The sequence below is a fragment of the Lontra canadensis genome, unplaced genomic scaffold (genome assembly GCF_010015895.1).
Source record: "Lontra canadensis isolate GAN:19392208 unplaced genomic scaffold, GSC_riverotter_1.0 scaffold16, whole genome shotgun sequence".
Classification (NCBI taxonomy): Eukaryota; Metazoa; Chordata; class Mammalia; order Carnivora; family Mustelidae; genus Lontra; species Lontra canadensis.
In genome coordinates this window covers 1,889,834-1,909,108 of record NW_022631010.1, presented here as the reverse complement: position 1 = coordinate 1,909,108, position 19,275 = coordinate 1,889,834, and the positions used below count along the sequence as shown (strand labels likewise).

Here is a 19,275-nt window from a genome sequence, read left to right as displayed (position 1 = left end):
CAGAATGGCTTGGTAAAGAGGATAGTGTCTTTCACAGTTGCTATATAGTTGAATGGCAGAACCTCAGTTCTAATCTAGGTTTGTGTGGTGGGCACCAAAATATGCTTTCATTATTTCAACACACTTTCTTTTGGAAATAAAATTCACATAACAAAATTCACCATTTTAACTATTTTAAGGTGTACAATTCAGTGCTTTTTTTTTTTTGAGATTTTATTTATTTATTTGACAGACAGAGATCACAAGTAGGCAGAGAGGCAGGCAGAGAGAGAGGAGGAAGCAGGCTCCCCGCTGAGCAGAGAGCCCAAAGCGGGGCTCGATTCCAGGACCCCGGGATCATGACCTGAGCCGAAAGCAGAGGCTTTAACCTACTGAGCCACCCAGGCACCCCAATTCAGTGCTTTTTAATTGGGTTGTTTGTCTTTATGTTTTTTGAGTTGCAGTAAGAGGGTTTAAAATATATATATATATATATATATATATATATATTTAAATATATATTCTGAATATTAATCCTTTGTCGGATATAGGGCTTGTCATTATTTTCTCCCATTTTATGGGTTGTCTTTTCACTTTCTTTTTTTTTTTAAGATTTTATTTATTTATTTGACAGACAGAGATCACAAGTAGGAAGAGAGGCAGGCAGAGAGAGAGGGGGAAGCAGGCTCCCTGCTGAGCAGAGAGCCCGATGCCTTGATCCCAGGACCCTGGGATCATGACCTGAGTGGAAGGCAGAGGCTTTAACCCACTGAGCCCCCCAGGAGCCCCTCTTTTCACTTTCTTGATGGTTTACTATGATGCACAGATGTTTTTAATTTTGAGGAAGTTTAATGTATCTATATTTTTCTTTTGTTCCTTGTGCTTTTGGTGACGTATTTTAAAAACTGTTGCCTAAGGATAACTACATGGCTCAGTTGGTTAAGCTTCTGCCTTCTGCTCAGGTCATGATCCTGGGCTCCTGGGATCAATCCAGCTCCCTGCTCAGTGGGGAATCTGCTTCTCCCTCACCTTCTGCCCCTCTCCCTCCTCATGCACTCTGTGCTCTCTCAAAAAATAAAATCTTAAAAGAAGAAAGAAAAAGACACTGTTGCTTAATCAAAGGTCATAAAGATTTATATCTATGTTTTCTTCTAAGTTTTATAGTTTTAGCTCTTACATTTATTTTTTATTCTTTTTTAAAATTTTATTTATTTATTTGTGAGAGAGAGAGAGCAGAAGCAGGGGGAGCAGCAGAGGGAGAGGGAGAAGGAGACTTCCCGCTGAGCAGGGAGCCCAATATGGGGCACCATCCCAGGACCCCAGGACCGTGACCCAAGCTGAAGGCAGACACTTAAGTGACTGAGCCACCCAGGTGTCCCTACCTCTTACATATAGATCTTTGATCCATTTTGAGTCAATTTTTGTATATGATGTGAGGTAGGGGTACACATTCATTCTTTTGCATTTGAATATCCAGTTATCCCAGCACCATTTGTTGAAAAGACTATGCTTTCCCTACTGACTGTTCTTGGCATCCTCATTGAAAATCAACTAACCATAGATATATTGGCTTATTCTGGCATTCTCAATTTTATTCCATAGATCTATATGTCTGTTCTTATGCCAGTACCACACTATTTTGATTACTGTTGCTTTATAGTAAGTTTTGAAATTAGAAAGCGTGAGTCCTCCAAATTTGTTTGGCTGAAGGACCCCTTGCAGTTCCATGTGAATTTTAGAATCAGCTTATCTATTTCCTACAAAAAAAGCAGCTCAGATTTTGATAGGGATTGTATTGAATCCAGATTAATTTGTGTTAATAAGTAATAAATGTTGCCACCTTAACAATAGTAAGTCTTCTAATCCACGAACATGGAATGTGTTTCCATTTATTTAGGTCTTCTTTCATTTCTTTCAACAATGTGTTGTACTTTTTGGTGTACAAGACTTACATTTCCGTGGTTAAATTTATTTTTAAGTATCTTATTCTTCTTGATGTTATTATAAATGGAATTTTTTTTTAAGATTTTATTTATTTATTTGACAGGCAGAGATCACAAGTAGGCAGAGAGGCAGGCAGAGAGAGGAAGGGAAGCAGGCTCCCTGCTGTGCAGAGAGCCCGATGCGGGGCTCGATCCCAGGACCCTGGGATCATGACCTGAGCCGAAGGCAGTGGCTTAACCCACTGAGCCACCCAGGCGCCCCTGGAATTGTTTTTTTAATCTCATTTTCACATTATTCTCTGCTAATGTATAGAAATACAACAGATTTTTAAAAAGATTTATTTATTTATTTGAGAAAGAGAGAGAGCATGGGGGGAGGCAGAAAGAGAGGGAGAGAGAAGCTTTTGCAGACTTCTGGAGCCCAATGCAGGGCTCAATCCCAGCACCCTGAGATCAGCATCTAAGCCAAAACCAAGACTCCTATGCTTAACTGAGTCCACCACTCAGGCAACCCGCATTTTTTGAGAGAGAAAGAGAGAAACCATGCAAGAGGTGGGAGGGGCAGAGGGAGAGGGAGAGAGCTCAGTGTGGAGCCTGACTGATCCCCACGTGGGGCTTGATCTCATGACCCTGAAATCATGACTTGAGCTGAAATCAACACTTGGATGCCTAACCAACTGAGTCACCCAGGTACCCCAAATATATAACTGATTTTTGTGTATTGATCTTGTATCCCACAACTTTGCCAAATTGTTTTTAGCTCTAATAGTGTGTGTGTGTGTGTGTGTGTGTGTGTGTGTGTGTGTATTCTTTTATGTTTTCTATATAGGAGAGTTTGTCATCTGCAAATAGAAATAGTTTTACACCTTTTTTTAAAAAAAAGATTTATTTATTTGACAGAGAGAGATCACAAGTAGACAGAGAGGCAGGCAGAGAGAGAGAGGAGGAAGCAGGCTCCCTGCTGAGCAGAGAGCCTGATCTGGGGCTCGATCCCAGGACCCTGGGATCATGACCTGAGCTGAAGGCAGAGGCTTTAACCCACTGAGCCACCCAGGCGCCCCAATAGTTTTACTCCTTTTTTGATCTGGATGCCTTTTATTTCTCTTTTTCACTTAATTGCCCTGACTAGAATCTCCAGTACAAAGTCAAATAGAGATGAGAGCAGTCATCTTTTTTTGTTCCTGATTTGAGAGGGAAAGCTCAGTCTTTCACCATAAAGTGAGATGTTAGCTGTGGGTTTTTTCATAGATCTTCTATATCAGATTGAGCAGTTCTTTTCTATTCCTACTTTGTTGAACGTTTTTATCAGGAAGGAGTATTGGATATACCTCTCTTGTTTTTTTACAGTTAAAAATCAGCAAATCCTCTATTTGATTTGATATAATTACATGAGACCAAGTTTCATAGGAATTTTTATTATTCATAATTTGAAACCTATTATAAGTTTTACTAACTCAGCTTTTCTTTTTTAATTTTAAAGATTTTATTTATTTATTTGAGAGAGAGAAAGTAAGAAAGCCAGAGAAAGAGAAGGAGCAGGGGGAGGGGCAAAGGGAGAGGGAGAAGCAGACTCCCTGCTGAGCAGGGAACCCCAAACAAAGCTCATCCTGGGACTCCAGGATCATGACCTGAGCCAAGACAGATGCTTAACCAACTGAGCCACCCCAAGTGCCCTAACTTAGCTTTTCTTGATGACATTTTTGAGGAAGCTTATAAATAAATATATGGTTGAGTGTCTTTAACCATGCGACCTTGGGCAATTTCTATTGTCTGGACCTCAGTTTCTTCAACAGTAAGATGAAGATGGTATAGTGCTTATTTCTTAGGGCTTTGATGGTTGGAGATGAGATTTTGTGTGCAAAAGTACTTTGCAAACAAATAAAAACCGTATGCTTTTGTTGCTGTTTTTACCAGGGAAGTTTTAAAAAATTGCAATGTAACATTTATTTAGCAAAGTACATGAAGTATGTAAAGGGCAGTGATCTTAATTATGAAGACAGGTAAATTTGTACACATCCACATGAATACCACTAGATCTTGATATAGAACCTGTCCAGCACCCCATAAAGATCATTCTGCTTGGTCTGTGCCACCCCTGAAGATCACCACTATTCTTTTTTTAATGTTTATTTATTGAAGTCATCTCTATACCCAATGTGGGGCTTGAACTCACAACCCCGAGATTAAGAGTCACATGTTTTGCCGACTGAGCCAGCCAGGTACCCTGATAGCCACTATTCTAACACCTATAACCGTAGATTAGTTTTGCCTGTTGTCGAACTCTATATAAATGGAATTATACAGGCTTGTGTTTGATTTCTTTCACTCAGCATAATATCTGCAAATCTTCCAAGTTGTTGCATGTAATGATAGGTCATTCCTTTCACACAATTTTTAATGCTAGTCAGTCATGGCTTGAAAAGGCTGTGCATTTGCCCAGGAGACCTGAAAAATAACGTCCAGGGAAACTCAGGGCTCTCCTGCGTGGAATCAGCCCACTATATGAATTTCTGCCAAGGCAGTTGAATTCTCAGCCAGGATCACAACCATCTTGCCCTTTTATCACCACTTCCTACCCCACACTCCAGACAGACATCACAAATAGATCTCAGCACGTTCTTTCAGGGAGTCCTGATGCAGCCTTAAAATTCTTCTTAACCCAGGATTCTGAGTAGCCTATACAAATTAACTGGGGTTGGTATTCAAGTTTAAATCTAAATGTTCTGTTATCATATCCCTAAGATGTTTTTCTCGGCTCGCAATGTAATGACATGAGGGGTCCTGCTGTCATCCTCAGTTGATGCCACAGCAATATAAGACTGGTGATGGTAAGGCCTCTAGTGTCTCCTGTTCATATATTCTTTGAGTCATGGCTCAAACCCAGCAAGTCTTTTCTACCTGTATGTCTGATTTTAGCATGACTTAAGAAGAGGGGAGGGGGTGGATTGCTTAGATGTGGAGGAGTTGCTGTACCCATGAGGTGGCTTGATTGAAGCCTCCTTATTTATATTTTTAATTTTTATAAGAACATTGCAATACCTCAATGACAAAACAAGCATAAGTGTGACTTATGTTTCACATTTTATGATGCTGTGGATCTTGACAGTTCTGGCATGTCTCTCACATTTGAAAAATTTCTTCCAACCTGGAAAGTTGGGTGAGATAAACTCTCCCATCCTCTGGGAATGGTTCCTTGTAGATGCAGGCTGGGATTGTTGTTGATTACAATAAGAACAACAACATCTGAGGCATATTTTTATCTACATGTAGATCATAGTCTGAGAAGGAGAGAAGACTTGTATGTGATAGAATTAAAAACAATTCAGTCAAGCTCTCATTTGTTTGAAACTGCTCCCAAGCAACTTCACATATTTGGAAGGTCCAAGGAATAAAAAAGGACTTTGAGAAGCTATGATTTTCTTCATTGGAGAGAACTTCTCACCCTCACTCAGAACTGGTTTACTCTTTGCTTTCATACAAGTCTAAGTGACAAGTAACAAGGCTTCCAAATAAAAAACTGGAAGCAGCAAATTAAAATGATGGGCTTGAGCCAAGTATTGGTTATTAGATGCTGCCTCACTGTTAATAGATGGAGGAGTGATTCCTGGCAGCAAAGGATAAGGGAAAACAATAAATTGTGGCCTCACCACTACAGTGGTCTGTAAAATGCAGGGGCAAAAAAATCTTTAATGCTTCTACCACTTTGGAAGTTTTGGGTCTCCTCCTGGTTTAATTACTAGTGTGTATAATGATGACCAAGAATATGGAATAAATTTTTGAGCACCAACAGTGCTAGGCCATGCTCAATAAGCACTTTACATTACCTGTCTCACATATGCTTGGAGGTGATCTTGTTATTATCATCTCCAGGGAGGCATACAGAGTAGGGGAATTAACTTGGCCAAGTAAGTGTAACCTTTGCAGTCTAACTCCAGTGCCAAGGCTGTTAGCTTCTACTAGGTTTTGAAGAACCTGTTAGCCGAATAAAGAGTAGAAATGCCTTCTAGGTAAAGGGTACAAAATAGGCAAAGACAGGGCTAGTCAATTAAGCTAGCCAGTCACTCAGTTTGAGTCTTGGTTTGAGTCACTTTGAGTCTTGGTTACTTACTACAAAATAGGAACAGTATCATAGGCTTATAGATTCATAGGCTTGTGAGAATTAAACGGGATAATGCACGTAGAGCACTTTGTATAGTACCTGGATCACAGAATATACATAACGCTTGTTAATGTTTTTAAGAATACTGTTGTTACTCCGCCTGTCCTACCTCTGCAGAACGGGTTCCAAGGAGACTACATTTCCCAGCATGCCATCTCGCCCTTTGACTCTAGCTAGGCCAAAAAGGCGCGCCGACGAGCGCCTCAAGCCGGAAGACTATAGACTCCCGGCGTGCAATGCGGCTCCTTCCTTTAGATTTGAGGCACGGCCGGCGCGTTGCCCATTGGGAGTTGTAGTCAGCGGCGTCTTACTCTGACGCCGGCCGGGCCGGGCGTGGGGGCCTGTGGGAGGTGGCGCGGCTGGGCCCAGCTGCGGGGCGGAGGCGGCGGAGAGGCCTGCGGCGGCAGGGAGCGACGGGCCGGGAGCGGGCGCTGGAGCCGAGCCGAGCCGGAGCGGGCGGCGCAGGCCGGCGCGGCGAGCAGCCACCATGTCGGTGTTCGGAAAACTGTTCGGGGCAGGAGGGGGTAAGGCCGGCAAGGGCGGTCCGACCCCTCAGGATGCCATCCAGCGGCTGCGGGACACGGAGGAGATGCTAAGTAAGAAGCAGGAATTTCTGGAAACTAAGATCGAGCAGGAGCTGACCGCCGCCAAGAAGCACGGCACCAAAAACAAGCGCGGTGAGTCGACCCGGTCCCCTCGGACTCTCCTCGGGCTCCCCTAAGGCTCCCCGGGCCCGGACTCCACCTTCATCAGACACGCCCCAGGGTCTTCCCCGACCCTAGAACTCTCCCCGGTCCCACTCCCCTCTAGGCCTTTCCGGACACCTCCCGTCTGGCTCCCTTCAGTGTCTCTTGGGGCCTTGGATCTCCTCCACCTTCACACTCTCATTCCTGCCTTTGCCCCTCAGGCTCTCCCCTCCCTGCCAGGCCCCTTCAGACCTTGGTTTCACTGCACTTCCCTCGGTTCTCCCTGTAATCCGTCCTCTTCCGCCTTCTCCTCTCAGGCCTGCCTTCACCCACCTTCGGGAAACTGCCGTCTTTTTCTCATTGGCTCATTTCTGTCCCCCATCCTAACTCATGTGTCCTTCCTTGTCCTACCCCTGCCTTCTGCTGACCCCTCTGGAGTCCATGAGCTGCCCCTGCCCTCTCCCCATCCCCCTGACTCAGAATTCTCCTTGGAAAGCCTCCTTGATGGGAGAGAAAAGAGGACTGGGGGAGAGGAGAACCCTGGTTCCGTCTGCTTTCCTGCTGAGTGAACTTGAACAAGTTGCTAGCCCTTTGAGGCCTCCTTTTCCCCTCGTCCATCAGCCAGTGCCTTCCAGATCCGTGATTCACTGCTTGTTGCCTCATAGCCAAGTCTTATCAAGAGTTTCTGGTAGCATAAGCCTTCACGGGTGACTCACGGCTTCCACTCCCTCTGAACCAGAAATAGGGACTCCATTCCTCCATTGTCAGTGATTCCTTCCCAGTCCCCACTCCTGGGGGTCAGGATGGGAATAGTGAACCTTGGGGCATGCTTAATATACTTCCTGTTGCTGTATGGCTTTCTATATGCTTTGTAGACTTCTTAAGGTGAATGTGACAATGCTTTAATAACTGTAGAGCAGTTTTGAAGTATTTGATCTTCTTGGTGTTATGGTGGTATGAGAGGGAACCATAGAGTGACAGTGCCTGCCCCCACGGAGGGAGGCAAAGGTGAGAGGGGTTGAGGAACTGCACAAACCTAAGCATTTAATTTAGAAGACAGTTAGTCATTAGCCACGTGACCTTGAGCTGGTTATTTTACCTCTTTAAAAGGAAGATCATGCATTTACAGTGCCCAGGACCTCGTAGAGGCTAAGTAGATGTTTTCTTCCTTCTAACAGAAGAACAAAATAGCCCATCCTGAGGATGCTTTTTTGCTGATAGTCAGCAAATACTCTGGAAATTTTTTTTTTGAGTGCTTGCTGCGTATTGACAGGATGAACAAAGTGTAGCTTCCACCCTTATGAGAGAGATGATAGAAACAGGAAAGTAAATGAAGAAAATATTGTCTAGTGGTGGTGAGTGCTTAAGAAGATGATGTGATGGGGACTGATGAAGTGGGCAAAGGGGTGTCCCCGTAGATAGAGTGGTCAGGAAGGGCCTCTTTTTTTTGGAAGATTTTATTTATTTATTTGACAAAGAGAGAGAGAGAGATTACAAGTAGGCATAGAGTCAGGCAGAGAGCCCAACTCGGGGCTTGATCCCAGGACCCCGAGACTATGACCTGAGCCGAAGGCAGAGGCTTAACCCACTGAGCCACCCAAGCGCCCCAGAAAAGGCCTCTTTTAAAAGTCAAGTTTGAGCTGAGCCTTCACAAGGAACCAGCTCCATAAAAAGCTAGAGGAGGAGCCTTCCATGCATAGGAAAAGGCCTGGAGGTTGGCCTGTTTAAAGAAACAGAAGACCTCTATATCTGGAATGTAGCAATTGGAAGGGAAAATGGTATGAAATAGGAGGGTGGGGAGTGGACCTTGGACTTCCTGGTAGAGTTTGGATTTTATTTCAAGTGGATAGAAAGATGTTGGAGGGTGTTACCCAGGAGTGTGTCCTTCGCACTGGTAGAGTTTTAAAAACACCATCTGGCTGCTCTTTGGAAAGTAGACAGGTGTGGGATGAGAGTGGGAGCAAGGAGACATGAGGTGGTGGTTGTTATCCATTTGTGGCCTAGACTCCAGTTATAGATAGCCCTGGAGATAGAGGGTAGGTTTTAGATTTTGCACCTCTAGCTTTTTTTCTTGGATGACTCTCCCTCGTCAGGATCCTTTGTTGTTCATTAGAGTCATTGTTTTTTTATCAGTCTGCATTTTGGAATGCTTTGCCTATTGCAGGGTGCTGGGGGAGCAGGGTATCCCTTTACCTCATCTCCCATCTGAGAGGGCAATTCTTCTGAGGACTTTTGGTCTGGAGCTGGTTTAGTTTTTGCAGTTTTAGAGGTGATTGGATTTGCTTTCAAGAGGTTTGGAGAGAGGGTACCAGCAAACGGTGGATGACCAATCTTAGTTGTAATAGTTTTGCTGAAAGCAGCCCATCTTCTTGAGTTTGCCTGAGAGGACAGGAGCATCTTGCCCTTCTTTTTAGCATCTTCTGGGGGAAAGGTCTTGTCTGCTTATTGGGATAAAGGTGTGAGGTATAAACACCACCACATACCATTCATTTAGTCACTTATTGACTTGCTATTGTGGCAGGATCTGGAGAATCAGATGAAAATACACTGTGCGCCTTCCAGGAACTCAGGATTGGTAGTGGGTGTGTTTTTGTTGTAGTTTTTGTGTGTATGTGTGTGAAAGAGAGAGAGGGAGAGAGAGGAGGAGGAAAAGAAGTAGGAGGAGAAGGGGGGGAGGGGAACATACCAGTTAGTGCTGAAATATGTGTACATGGGTCTGAGGTTGCATAGGGGGGGTTCCTGTCTGGAAGGGAAAGGGCAAAGGAGGCTTTACAGAGGAGGGAGGTGTGAGATGGGTCAGCAAAGAGTTTGGGGAGCAGTGAGAGTGTTCATGGGGTGAGACAGCAGAGAAATAGTATTGCAGAGTGAGCAGTAGCCTCAGGCCTCAGGCTGGAGATGCTGAGGAGCCAGTGGCTGTCCTAAAGCAGAAGAGACAGATCAGCTTGGATTTCCAAAGAGCACACCAGCAACAGCATAAAAGTAAGGAGTATAGACCAATCAGGAAGGGGCTGGAGGCAGGAATCCATTAAGATGTATGGATAGAATCTCATAGACATGAATTGAGCCATAGATTTATCACTTACTAGCTGGTGCCTTGAGCTGGTTACTGCACCTCATATTCCTCCTCCATGAATAGGGATACTAGTTAGTATCTACCTTATTGGGTTAAATTGTGTTATGTATGGGGAGCTCTTAGCACAGTGCTTGCCATATGGTAAGTGATCAGTAAATGCTTGCCATTATCGTTATTATAAGGAGACTTGTAATCATCCAGGTGCGAACAAAAGGCCTAGAGTAGAAGCATGGAAAACTAGAGGAGAAGTCAATACATGTCAGACTTCTCTGAAGGAGAATCAAAAGAAACCAAAAGAAGATTTATGGGAATTGTGGGTAGAATGAAGGAGGGAGGAGTTGAGGACAATTCCCAAGTTGGACAGCTGAGTGGATGGTGATGTCATTAACCAAGTTGAGAAACACAGAGGAGGAGCAGGACTTCATAATTGTGTAGTAGTCCTTTGAGATTTGTAAAACTTTTTTTCATGAGTCTTCCAGCATCCACTGAAACTGTGAGCGCCTCTAGGCAGGATGTGATGGTTATGTTCACCACTGTGTCCCCTAGCATAGTGGCTGCCATATGGTTAAGGTTTGGTAAGTATTTATTAAATGAATGGAAACCATCTTCTGAGTGTATTTTGTTATTCCCATTGTACAGAGAAAAAAAAATGAGGCCCAAGAGAGGATGTAACTTGGCTCAGAGACCAGTTCTTCTGGTGGCTATGGGCATCTTGTGTTCTGTGTACTTCCGTGATGGCCGAAGGCATCAGTTATTACCTTTGTCATCACCCAGCTCATTAAACACCCACTTGTGCAAGGTGTGGTGCTGAGTAGGGGGGAAAGAAATGAGATAGGACCACGCCCTGCCCCTTGCCCTGCCACATCATGCCCTTGTGGTGTGTACATTGGAAAGATGATAAAGTGTCCTTTCAAACAAGTCTCTGAAGCTCAAGAAGATTATTTGCAGTATGCAAGTGTGTTCTAGGAAGTGGTTTTAGTTAGGGGGTCCTGGAGCAAAATTTGGATCGCATATTTTTTCCAAATTTCTTTTCTTTTCCTTTAGTCACGTATTCATTCTTAAGCATGTAGCAGACTCTTGAGCTGTGTCCCAGGCCCCATGCTCAGTGCTGGAAATAAAGAGAAACCAAACATGGTCCCTTCCATTCAACGACTTAAATATCAACATGAAGTTGATATTTAAGTAGAAATAATATTTATCTCACATTACCACGGTGAGGATTAACTAAGAGAATATGTGAAAGAGTGTGACACACTGTGGATATGAAAGTATACTTTCCTTTTCTGATAAAGTTATTCCTGCTCAGATTTCTTTGGTTTGATTGTCAAAATGGAAAAGTTCTTTCACTGAGAACTAGATGAAAACCAGTCTAGGTGAACTGAGAAAAATCACTCAAACTTAGGTCTTTTTTGATATCTTTCTACAGTGACCTGTTAGTTTTCTCCCAAGAAAGATGGTCAAATATCAAAGATTTTTTTCTTCTGAAGGTGTTGTAACAACTTGGGGCGCCTGGGTGGCTCAGTTGTTAAGCGTCTGCCTTCGGTTCAGGTCATGAGCCCAGGGTTCTGGGGTTGAGCCCCACATCTGGCTCCCTGCTCCGCGGAAAGCCTGCTTCTTCCTCTCCCAATCCCCCTGCTTGTGTTCCTTTCTCTCTGTGTCTCTCACTGTCAAATAAATAAATAAATAAAATCTTAAAAAAAGAGAGAGAGGTGTTGTAACAGTTTATGAAATATCTACCATAAGTGATTCAGATTTCCCTTTTTTCCTGTTTTGATAAAGACGAAAACAGTTTGGAGAAGGGGTTATATTTTAGTTTAATGAGAGAACAGTATGAGATTAGGAAATGGGTATGAGACTGGGTATCCCAAACACCCCATACCGATCAATTTCTCTTGGATTAATGGATGCAAATCAGTTCATTTGCAGGTTAATTTAGGTTCAGTGGAAAATGTCTGATGGATGCTAAGAGGCTGTGTGCTCACAGGAAATACATCTTCGTTAAGTCCTGTTCGTTGCTGGAGCCGGGGTGGCTCTCTCATGTTTAATAAAATTGCTTTGAAATGTTAGCAGGTGGGAAGACACCTTAATTTAATAAGTTAACATTTATAGTGAGTGTGGCCTTTTGGTTCTCTAGACTCAAGGTATCAGGTTGAAAAGTACAGCGTCTTGGGGCATCTGGGTGGCTCAGTCGGTTAAGCATTTGTGTTGGGCTCAGATCATGATCCTGGGATCCTGGGATCGAGCCCTCACTGCATCAGGCTCCCTGCTCAGCGGGGAGTCTGCCCCTCCCCCTGCTCATGCTCAAGCGGGTGCCCACCGGGCTCGCTCTATCTCTCTCAAATAAATAAAATCTTTTTTTTTTTTTTTAAGATTTTTTATTTATTTATTTGACGGAGATCACAAGTAGGCAGGGAGGCAGGCAGAGAGAGGAGGGAAGCAGGCTCCCCGCTGAGCAGAGAGCCCGAATGGAATGCGGGGCTCAATCCCAGGACCCTGAGATCATGACCTGAGCCAAAGGCAGAGGCTTAACCCACTGAGCCACCCAGGCGCCCCTCAAATAAATAAAATCTTAAAAGAAAAGAAAGAAAGAAAAGTATAGCGTCTTAATGGTACATGTGTCAGCAGGATCTCCTCTTCCAGAGGCCCTGGGACAGAAAACCCAAAACCCACCCAGGGAACTGAACAGTGGGAATTTCCCTGGGTGATGCTTAAGTTTCTTGTTTAAAGAAATGGTTGGCCAGATTGGGTTTGGTTTACTTTTTAAGACAGATGGAGTGTCAGGGAGGCCTCATGTGTTGTCTGTCCAAACATGCTGGTGCCTTTGATTCAAATGGCAAAATCTTTATTGCCCCATTTGGCAGGGAGATTAAATATTTTTAAGTGCCTGCCAGTAGGTTTATAATGTGGTTTGAAATTAAATATAGATTTTGTTTGGAAGTTGAGCTAAATGTGAGCACCTTTGAGCCTGGATTATTTTGCTCAGGGAAATTTAGTGTTGTCCCTGTTTGGGTTTGTGTGCAAAGAGCAAGATCTTGGAAAACAGCCTGTGAAGATGTGTGCGAGCCCTGCGTCCCTGTGAGAACCGTGTATCCCTGAGGCAGAAAGCCAGGACCTGATTCGTTTTCGGTGGTCTCGAATCCTGAGGTGGAGGCAGGGCCAACTGGGAGAAGAGAAGCTATGGGGGTCTTGAGGAATTCCTTTGGATAGGAAAGGTTTATGAAAACTTGGTTCTCTTACCCAGAATTGTTTTGTGCTGTGCCATTTTCTTTAAAAGAATGAGAGAGGATATTCAAAAACAACCACAACTTTAGATTGGTCATTTTGAGGATAGATTATTATATTTATTATTATTTTTTAAAGATTTTATTTATTTGTTTGACAGACAGAGATCAGGTACGCAGAGAAGCAGGCAGAGAGAGAGAGGAAGGGAAGCAGGCTCCCCACTGAGCAGAGAGCCCGATGTAGGGCTCGATCTCAGGACCCTGAGATCATGACCCGAGCCGAAGGCAGAGGCTTTAACCCACTGAGCCACCCAGGTGCCCCATAGATGATTATATTTAGAAGGAAAATTTGAACTTAGCAACAGGAAATAAAAACAGACCTGGTTGGATATTTAAGGAGTTTGGCTCAAGCCAGCGGATGTTTCTTGAGTTCATTCTAGGAGGAGAGCAGTGTGATGATTTAGGCAAAAGATTTCTGGGTTTGAACGCTGGCTCAACTACTCACTGCCAGTACCTCGGCAGTTACTCAACCTCTCTGAGTCTTAGTGTCCCCATCTATAAAAAGGGAAAAATAATACTTCTTAGGGTTCTTGTGAGGATGTGGAGTAAGTTGATATATGTAAAGTGCCCAGCAGAGTGCTTGAGCGTAGGAGAGATGTAAATGTGTCCCTGATTTCCCAGGTGTAGGCTTAGGCACAGTAGGGGATATAAAGATGGATGAGACACTGTTTTCTTCCTACCGGAGCTCCCAGTTCAATGGGGGAAGACTCATACATGTACAAGTAACTAATAAAAGGCAAACCATGGTGAAGGTACAAATGAAGTATTAGAGGAAAATACAGCAGGAATAGATTAATTCATCTCTGAGGGTTGGCAGGTTCGTTTCACCCAGCCACCCATCCAATGCCCAAATTCCCTTTGCAGTATTCCTGCCTAGCGATTAACCTCTGATTGAACCTCTTTGCTGACAGGATTTGTATTAGGTGCTCTATCCTCCCATACTACAGCATCGTCTGTCTTTGGGTAGCTCTGACTATAAAATCCCCTCTTTTCTTTGGAATGGAGATCTTTCTTCCTGTAGTGCCTACTTCCAACAGCTTGAGGTGGTAGTAGCTTGGTAGGGAAGCAGTTTGGGCTAGTGGAAAGAGTGTGGGACCTGGAATTGGAAGGCTTGGGTACAGATCCTGGCTCTGACAGGAGAGGATTGTGAATGGTGTTTCTTCCATCGGGAAAGCTAACTGCTAATGCTGTCTTTCGGGGCCAAAGAGAACAGGTCTAATCCTCCTTCAACAAGACATCAGGGAAGATGGTGCTTAATGTTTCAAGCCTGCATTTCTCTAGGACAGCTCTCTGTTCTTGACTGTTTGTTGCCAGGCATTTCTGTTCTTTCCGTGTTACCCTCCCTTGAATGCGCTCCTTTTTATCAGGGATGCCTGTAAGTTGTGGAGTGGGCGGAGCTGAATCTCTGAATATTCCAGCCAAGGTCTGAGCAGCATAGCCCAGAAAATGCAGGCTAGCCATTTGTCTAGGAATTAATTTGGTTCTATGTACTGAATGGCCCTGATAATTCCCATATCACGGAGACTGTTGGTGGGTTTTTTTAATTGTCTTTTTTTGTTTTTTAAGCATATTTTGCTTTCCACCGGCCCTTCATTAATAAAGGAATGAGCATCTGGTAACCACTAGGCCCTAAAGAAGCCTTAGTTGAAGGTTCAAGTGATTTAAGTTCTTAACAAATCACCTGGCTGGCTTGATTTTCCCACAGCTGATATTTCCAGAGCTACCTCCTCCCTCTTCCATACAGGAAAGAGCTGGCTGGAGGGCTTGTTTGAGGAATGCAGGAAAACTATACACCTTTGTGGTCATAGCTGTGTAGGTCAAAAGGTTAATTGCATGGTATATTGGAAATGGTGATGGGCTTAGGGTCAGAAGACCTGCACTCTTATTCCACCTCTGCTGCTTGCCAGCTTTGTGATCTGCAGCAAGTCTCGTATCTCTGAGCAGCAGCTTCTTTAGCTGCAAAAACAGTACATAGTATTTACTTGACAACTTTGCTACTCAAAGTGCAGTCTATGGAAACATTTGGGAAAGTGTTAGAAATACAGATGATCAGGCCCAGCCAGCCCTACAGAAACAGAACCTGCATATTTATGAGATCCTTAGGTAGTTTGTATGTATATGAAAGTTTGAGAGACACCTTTTTGTAGTTACTGTGGAGATTAAATGAGAATAGTGGGCATTTTCATATGCCCGTGCCAGTCAGTATTCATTCCTCACAAGGAGACACTCAGGGATGCTGTCTCCTTGGTCAGTTTGCTCACTTCTTTGGCTGCTCAGAGATTGAACTCTTACCCAGCTCAATCTATTTTCAGATACCTTCAGCTAGCTCCAAACCCAGTGAGGTCACAGAACACAGTGGTTCAGTAGAATCTGCCTCCCCTTCCTTTGAAAAATGTGAAGCGCTTGTCCTGCTGATGGGGTAATGGCCTTCTTCATGAAAGAAGTCAGTCATCTGGGTAATTGACACGTATTCAGTCAAGCTGTCAGTCACAAGGACCCATTGATTGTTAGGCACTGGCAACCCTGGTGGTAAGTTAGGGGCAGTTCCCATCCTTAGTAAGCATTACTACTGCCTAGTTGGGGGACCAGTCGGTAAAGAAAGAATTTCTACCCAGTGAGGCTTGTGTGGAGTGCCGGAAGAAGAGGGATTAACTCCATCTGGGGCCTGGGTGTGGCTAGGAAATGAATTTTTTTGAAGTCTTTTTTTTTTTTTTTTTTTTTTAAATCCTAAATGATTTTTCAGTGCGTTCTGATTTCTTGGTTCAGTGGCTCTGTGACTGTTTCCTGTTCTGTTTATATGGCATTGGCAGTGTTCTGATCCACCAGTTTTCTGTATTAGGAGGGACAGATGTTCTCTGAGAGCCTGTTCTGTGTTAGGAGCCATCTGAGATGCCATGTGGATTTTCAGGCAGTGAAAAAGACACAGCCTGGCCCAGTGGATCCTACAGTTACACAGGTCTGAGACCTTCTGAAGGGGAGTTATATGGGATGATGAAGTAGAAATGATGGCAGAGGATCAGGGCAGGAAATTCCATCATCACCTGGCCCCGTTCAGTTCCATAAAATGACATTTCTCTGGATTTGGGGTGATAGTGAGTCAAGCATTGTGTTTCTCAGGGTGTTAGGCCTGGGACTTGGAACAACCTGCTGAGGAAAGTTTCTTCCCATTGAACAATCAGGGCAGTTGAGTTTGCTCAGAGCTAGAGATTCTGCAAGTCCCAAAGTAGAAGTTCAGACTTTCACCCAGTGTTTCCTATTCCAAGTGTAGGGCCTGTCAAATGATCCTGCTCTCAGAAGGCCCCTACTCTTGGTAGGGTGGATAAACCTAGGACAGGAATAATTAAAGTGCAAAATTGGCTGTAAGTACCACCCACAGGAGCACCCTGAATGGAGCGTGCTGGAGATTGGAAGAAGGGAGCAGTTCTCCAGTTTGGGTTGAGATGACAGTGTGATCTTTTGTGTTAGTCCTTAAAGGAGTAGGCAGCTCCAGGGTGGAGTGGGGTGGGTAGAGTGGGGTGGAGGTTGGATATAGACACTCATGTTTGGTGTATGACATCATTTTGGTATATGACACCACATCTAGAGTTAACCAGAAGCTGCAGAAGAACCTTTGTTTCATCTAGCTGTGCTGAGTACAGAGTAGTATATTTGAGAAAAGGGAACTAAGGCTTTTGAAATGGATTTGAACATTTTGTACTGTTCAGGGACCTTGATGTTGAGATCCCAGATCTTTTTGATGGTAGTGCTACATAGGTAAACATTTGCATTTCACTTCAGTTGGTCCATTTTATCTTATTTGTTTGGGGATGGTGGTGGAGTAGGAGCAGAAGGAGAGGAGAGAGAATCCCAAGCAGGCTCCGTGTTCAGATGGTCCATTTTAAAAGAAGATGGCTAGTGGGGGGATGGGGTGACTGGCTGGTGGATATTGGGGAGGGCATGTGTTGTGGTGAGTGGTATGTATTGGGTAAGACTGATGACTTACAGACCTGTACCTCTGAAACAAGTAATATGTTATATGTTAATAATAAAAATAAGCAAATAAATAAAAGAAGGTAGCTAGAAGTAATCCAGATTGGAAAGGAAGAGGTAAAACTGTTCACTATTTGCAGATGATGATACTATATATAGAAAACATCAAAGACTCCCACCAAAAAACTCTCAAGAGCTAGTAAATGAATTTAGTAAAGCTGTGCGATATAAAATTAGCATACAAAAATCTTTTGCATTTCTATTCACTCATAAGGAACTATCAGAAAGAGAAAACAAGAAAGCAATCCCACTTACAGATGCATCAGAAAGTATAAAATAGCCCGTCATTGAGCCACCACTGAGGACTCAGCAGCCTCTCCCTTGAGCCATCCTGCTCTACCCCTCCCCCATCCCCACCGAGACTCACCGCCCCCCTTGCAGGCCTTTTCCACTGAAGAAAAGGAATCATATCAAATTTCCCCTCTCCAGAACCTCCACTCTTGTGACTCTTTTGCTGATGCAAGTAAGGGTGATGTTCTGCTTCCTGCTGGCACTGAGGATTATATATATAAGATTTCTACAGAGGGACGCCTGGGTTGTTAGGTGTCTGCCTTTAGCTCAGGTCTGGATCTCAGGTCCTGGGACTGAGCCCTAAATTGGGCTCCTGCTCAGCGGGAAGTCTGCTTTTCCCTCCCCTTTGCTCCTGCTCTCTCTCTCTCAAATAAATAAATAAAATCTTAAAAAAAAAAAAATTGAACTGAGAAATAGCAGGAAGACCCTTAACTCCTGTCCAAGGGGTTGCAGATGTTACAATAAAAACTAGTGAATGTGTTTAAGAAGAAATTTGCCTGCAATGCTACTATAGTTGAACATCCAGAATATGAAGAAGTAATTCACCTACAGGGTGACCAGTGCAAGAATATATGCCAGTTACTTCCTCGTAGAGATTGGACTAGATAAACATGACCAGCTAAAGGTTCATGAGTTTTAAGTGCTTCTGGCTCACTGAGGCTTAAGTGAGGATTTCTGTGCAATGAGTAGAATTTCCCTTATTTCCCTTATCACAAGTTTAAAAACCTCATAGCTTGTTTAAGGTAACTACTTGGGGTCTGCTTTTAACTTGGACTAGTGTAACTCCTTTGTACAATAAACTGAAAGGAGCCAGGGGCACCTGGGTGGCTCAGTTTGTTGAGTGACTCTTGGTTTCAGCTCAGGTCATGATCTCAGGGTCCTGAGGTCGAGAGCCACATTGGGCTCTGTACTCAGTGCTCAGTGGGGAGTCTGCTTGAGATGCTCTCCCTCTCCCCCTTCCCTCTCCTGGTCATACTCCCCCTCCCCTTAAAATAAGTAAATAGGGGCGCCTGGGTGGCTCAGTGGGTTAAAGCCTCTGCCTTCGGCTCAGGTCATGAGCCCCGTATCAGGCTCTCTGCTCAGCAGGGAGCAGGGAGCCTGCTTCCTCCTCTCTGCCTGCCTCTCTGTCTACTTGTGATCTCTCTCTGTCAAATAAATAAATAAAATCTTTAAAAATAAAAAAATAAAAATAAAATAAGTAAATAAATCTTAAAACGAAAAAAGAATAAAATACCTAGGAATAGATTTAACTAAGAAGGTGAAAGACCTGTACGCTGAAGACTGTAAGATATTGATGACAGATACTGAAGAAGATGACAAGTAAATAGGAGGATACTCCTGCTCATGGATTAGAAGAATTGATATTGTGTAAACTGTCCATACGACCCAAAACAATCTACAGACCCAATGCAATGGCATTTTTCACAGAACTAGAGCAAATACAGAATTATTTGGAACCACAAAGACCCGAATAACCAGAGCAATCTTGAGAAAGAACAAAGCCAGAGGCATCACACTTCCTGATTTCAAACTATACTACCAAGCTATAGTGATGAAAACGGTGTGGTATTGGCATAAAAACAGACACATAGATCAATGGAATAGAATAGAGAGCCCCAAAATAAACCCATGTGTCAATGGTCAATTAATTTATGACCAAAGAGGCAAAAATGTACAATGGAGAAAGGACAGTGTCTTCAATAAATAGTGTTGGGAAAACTGGACAGCTACATGCAAAAGAATGAAATCGCACCATTTACACCGTATAAAAAATTAACTCATGGGGGGTGTCTGGGTGGCTCAGTGGGTTAAAGCCTCTGCCTTCGGCTCAAGT

The 19,275-nt window shown here is 43.7% G+C and overlaps 1 protein-coding gene across 1 annotated transcript in view; it reads left to right on the top strand.

The window, feature by feature from the left end:
* The first annotated feature begins 6,459 nt into the window (after positions 1-6,459).
* CHMP4B (charged multivesicular body protein 4B) overlaps positions 6,460-19,275 on the top strand; it is a 53,328-nt gene continuing 40,512 nt past the window's right edge. Inside the window, exon 1 of the mRNA XM_032858867.1 lies at positions 6,460-6,758. Coding sequence (XP_032714758.1) covers positions 6,569-6,758 — 190 coding nt within the window. The 5' untranslated portion in view covers positions 6,460-6,568. The remainder of the gene's footprint in view (positions 6,759-19,275) is intronic.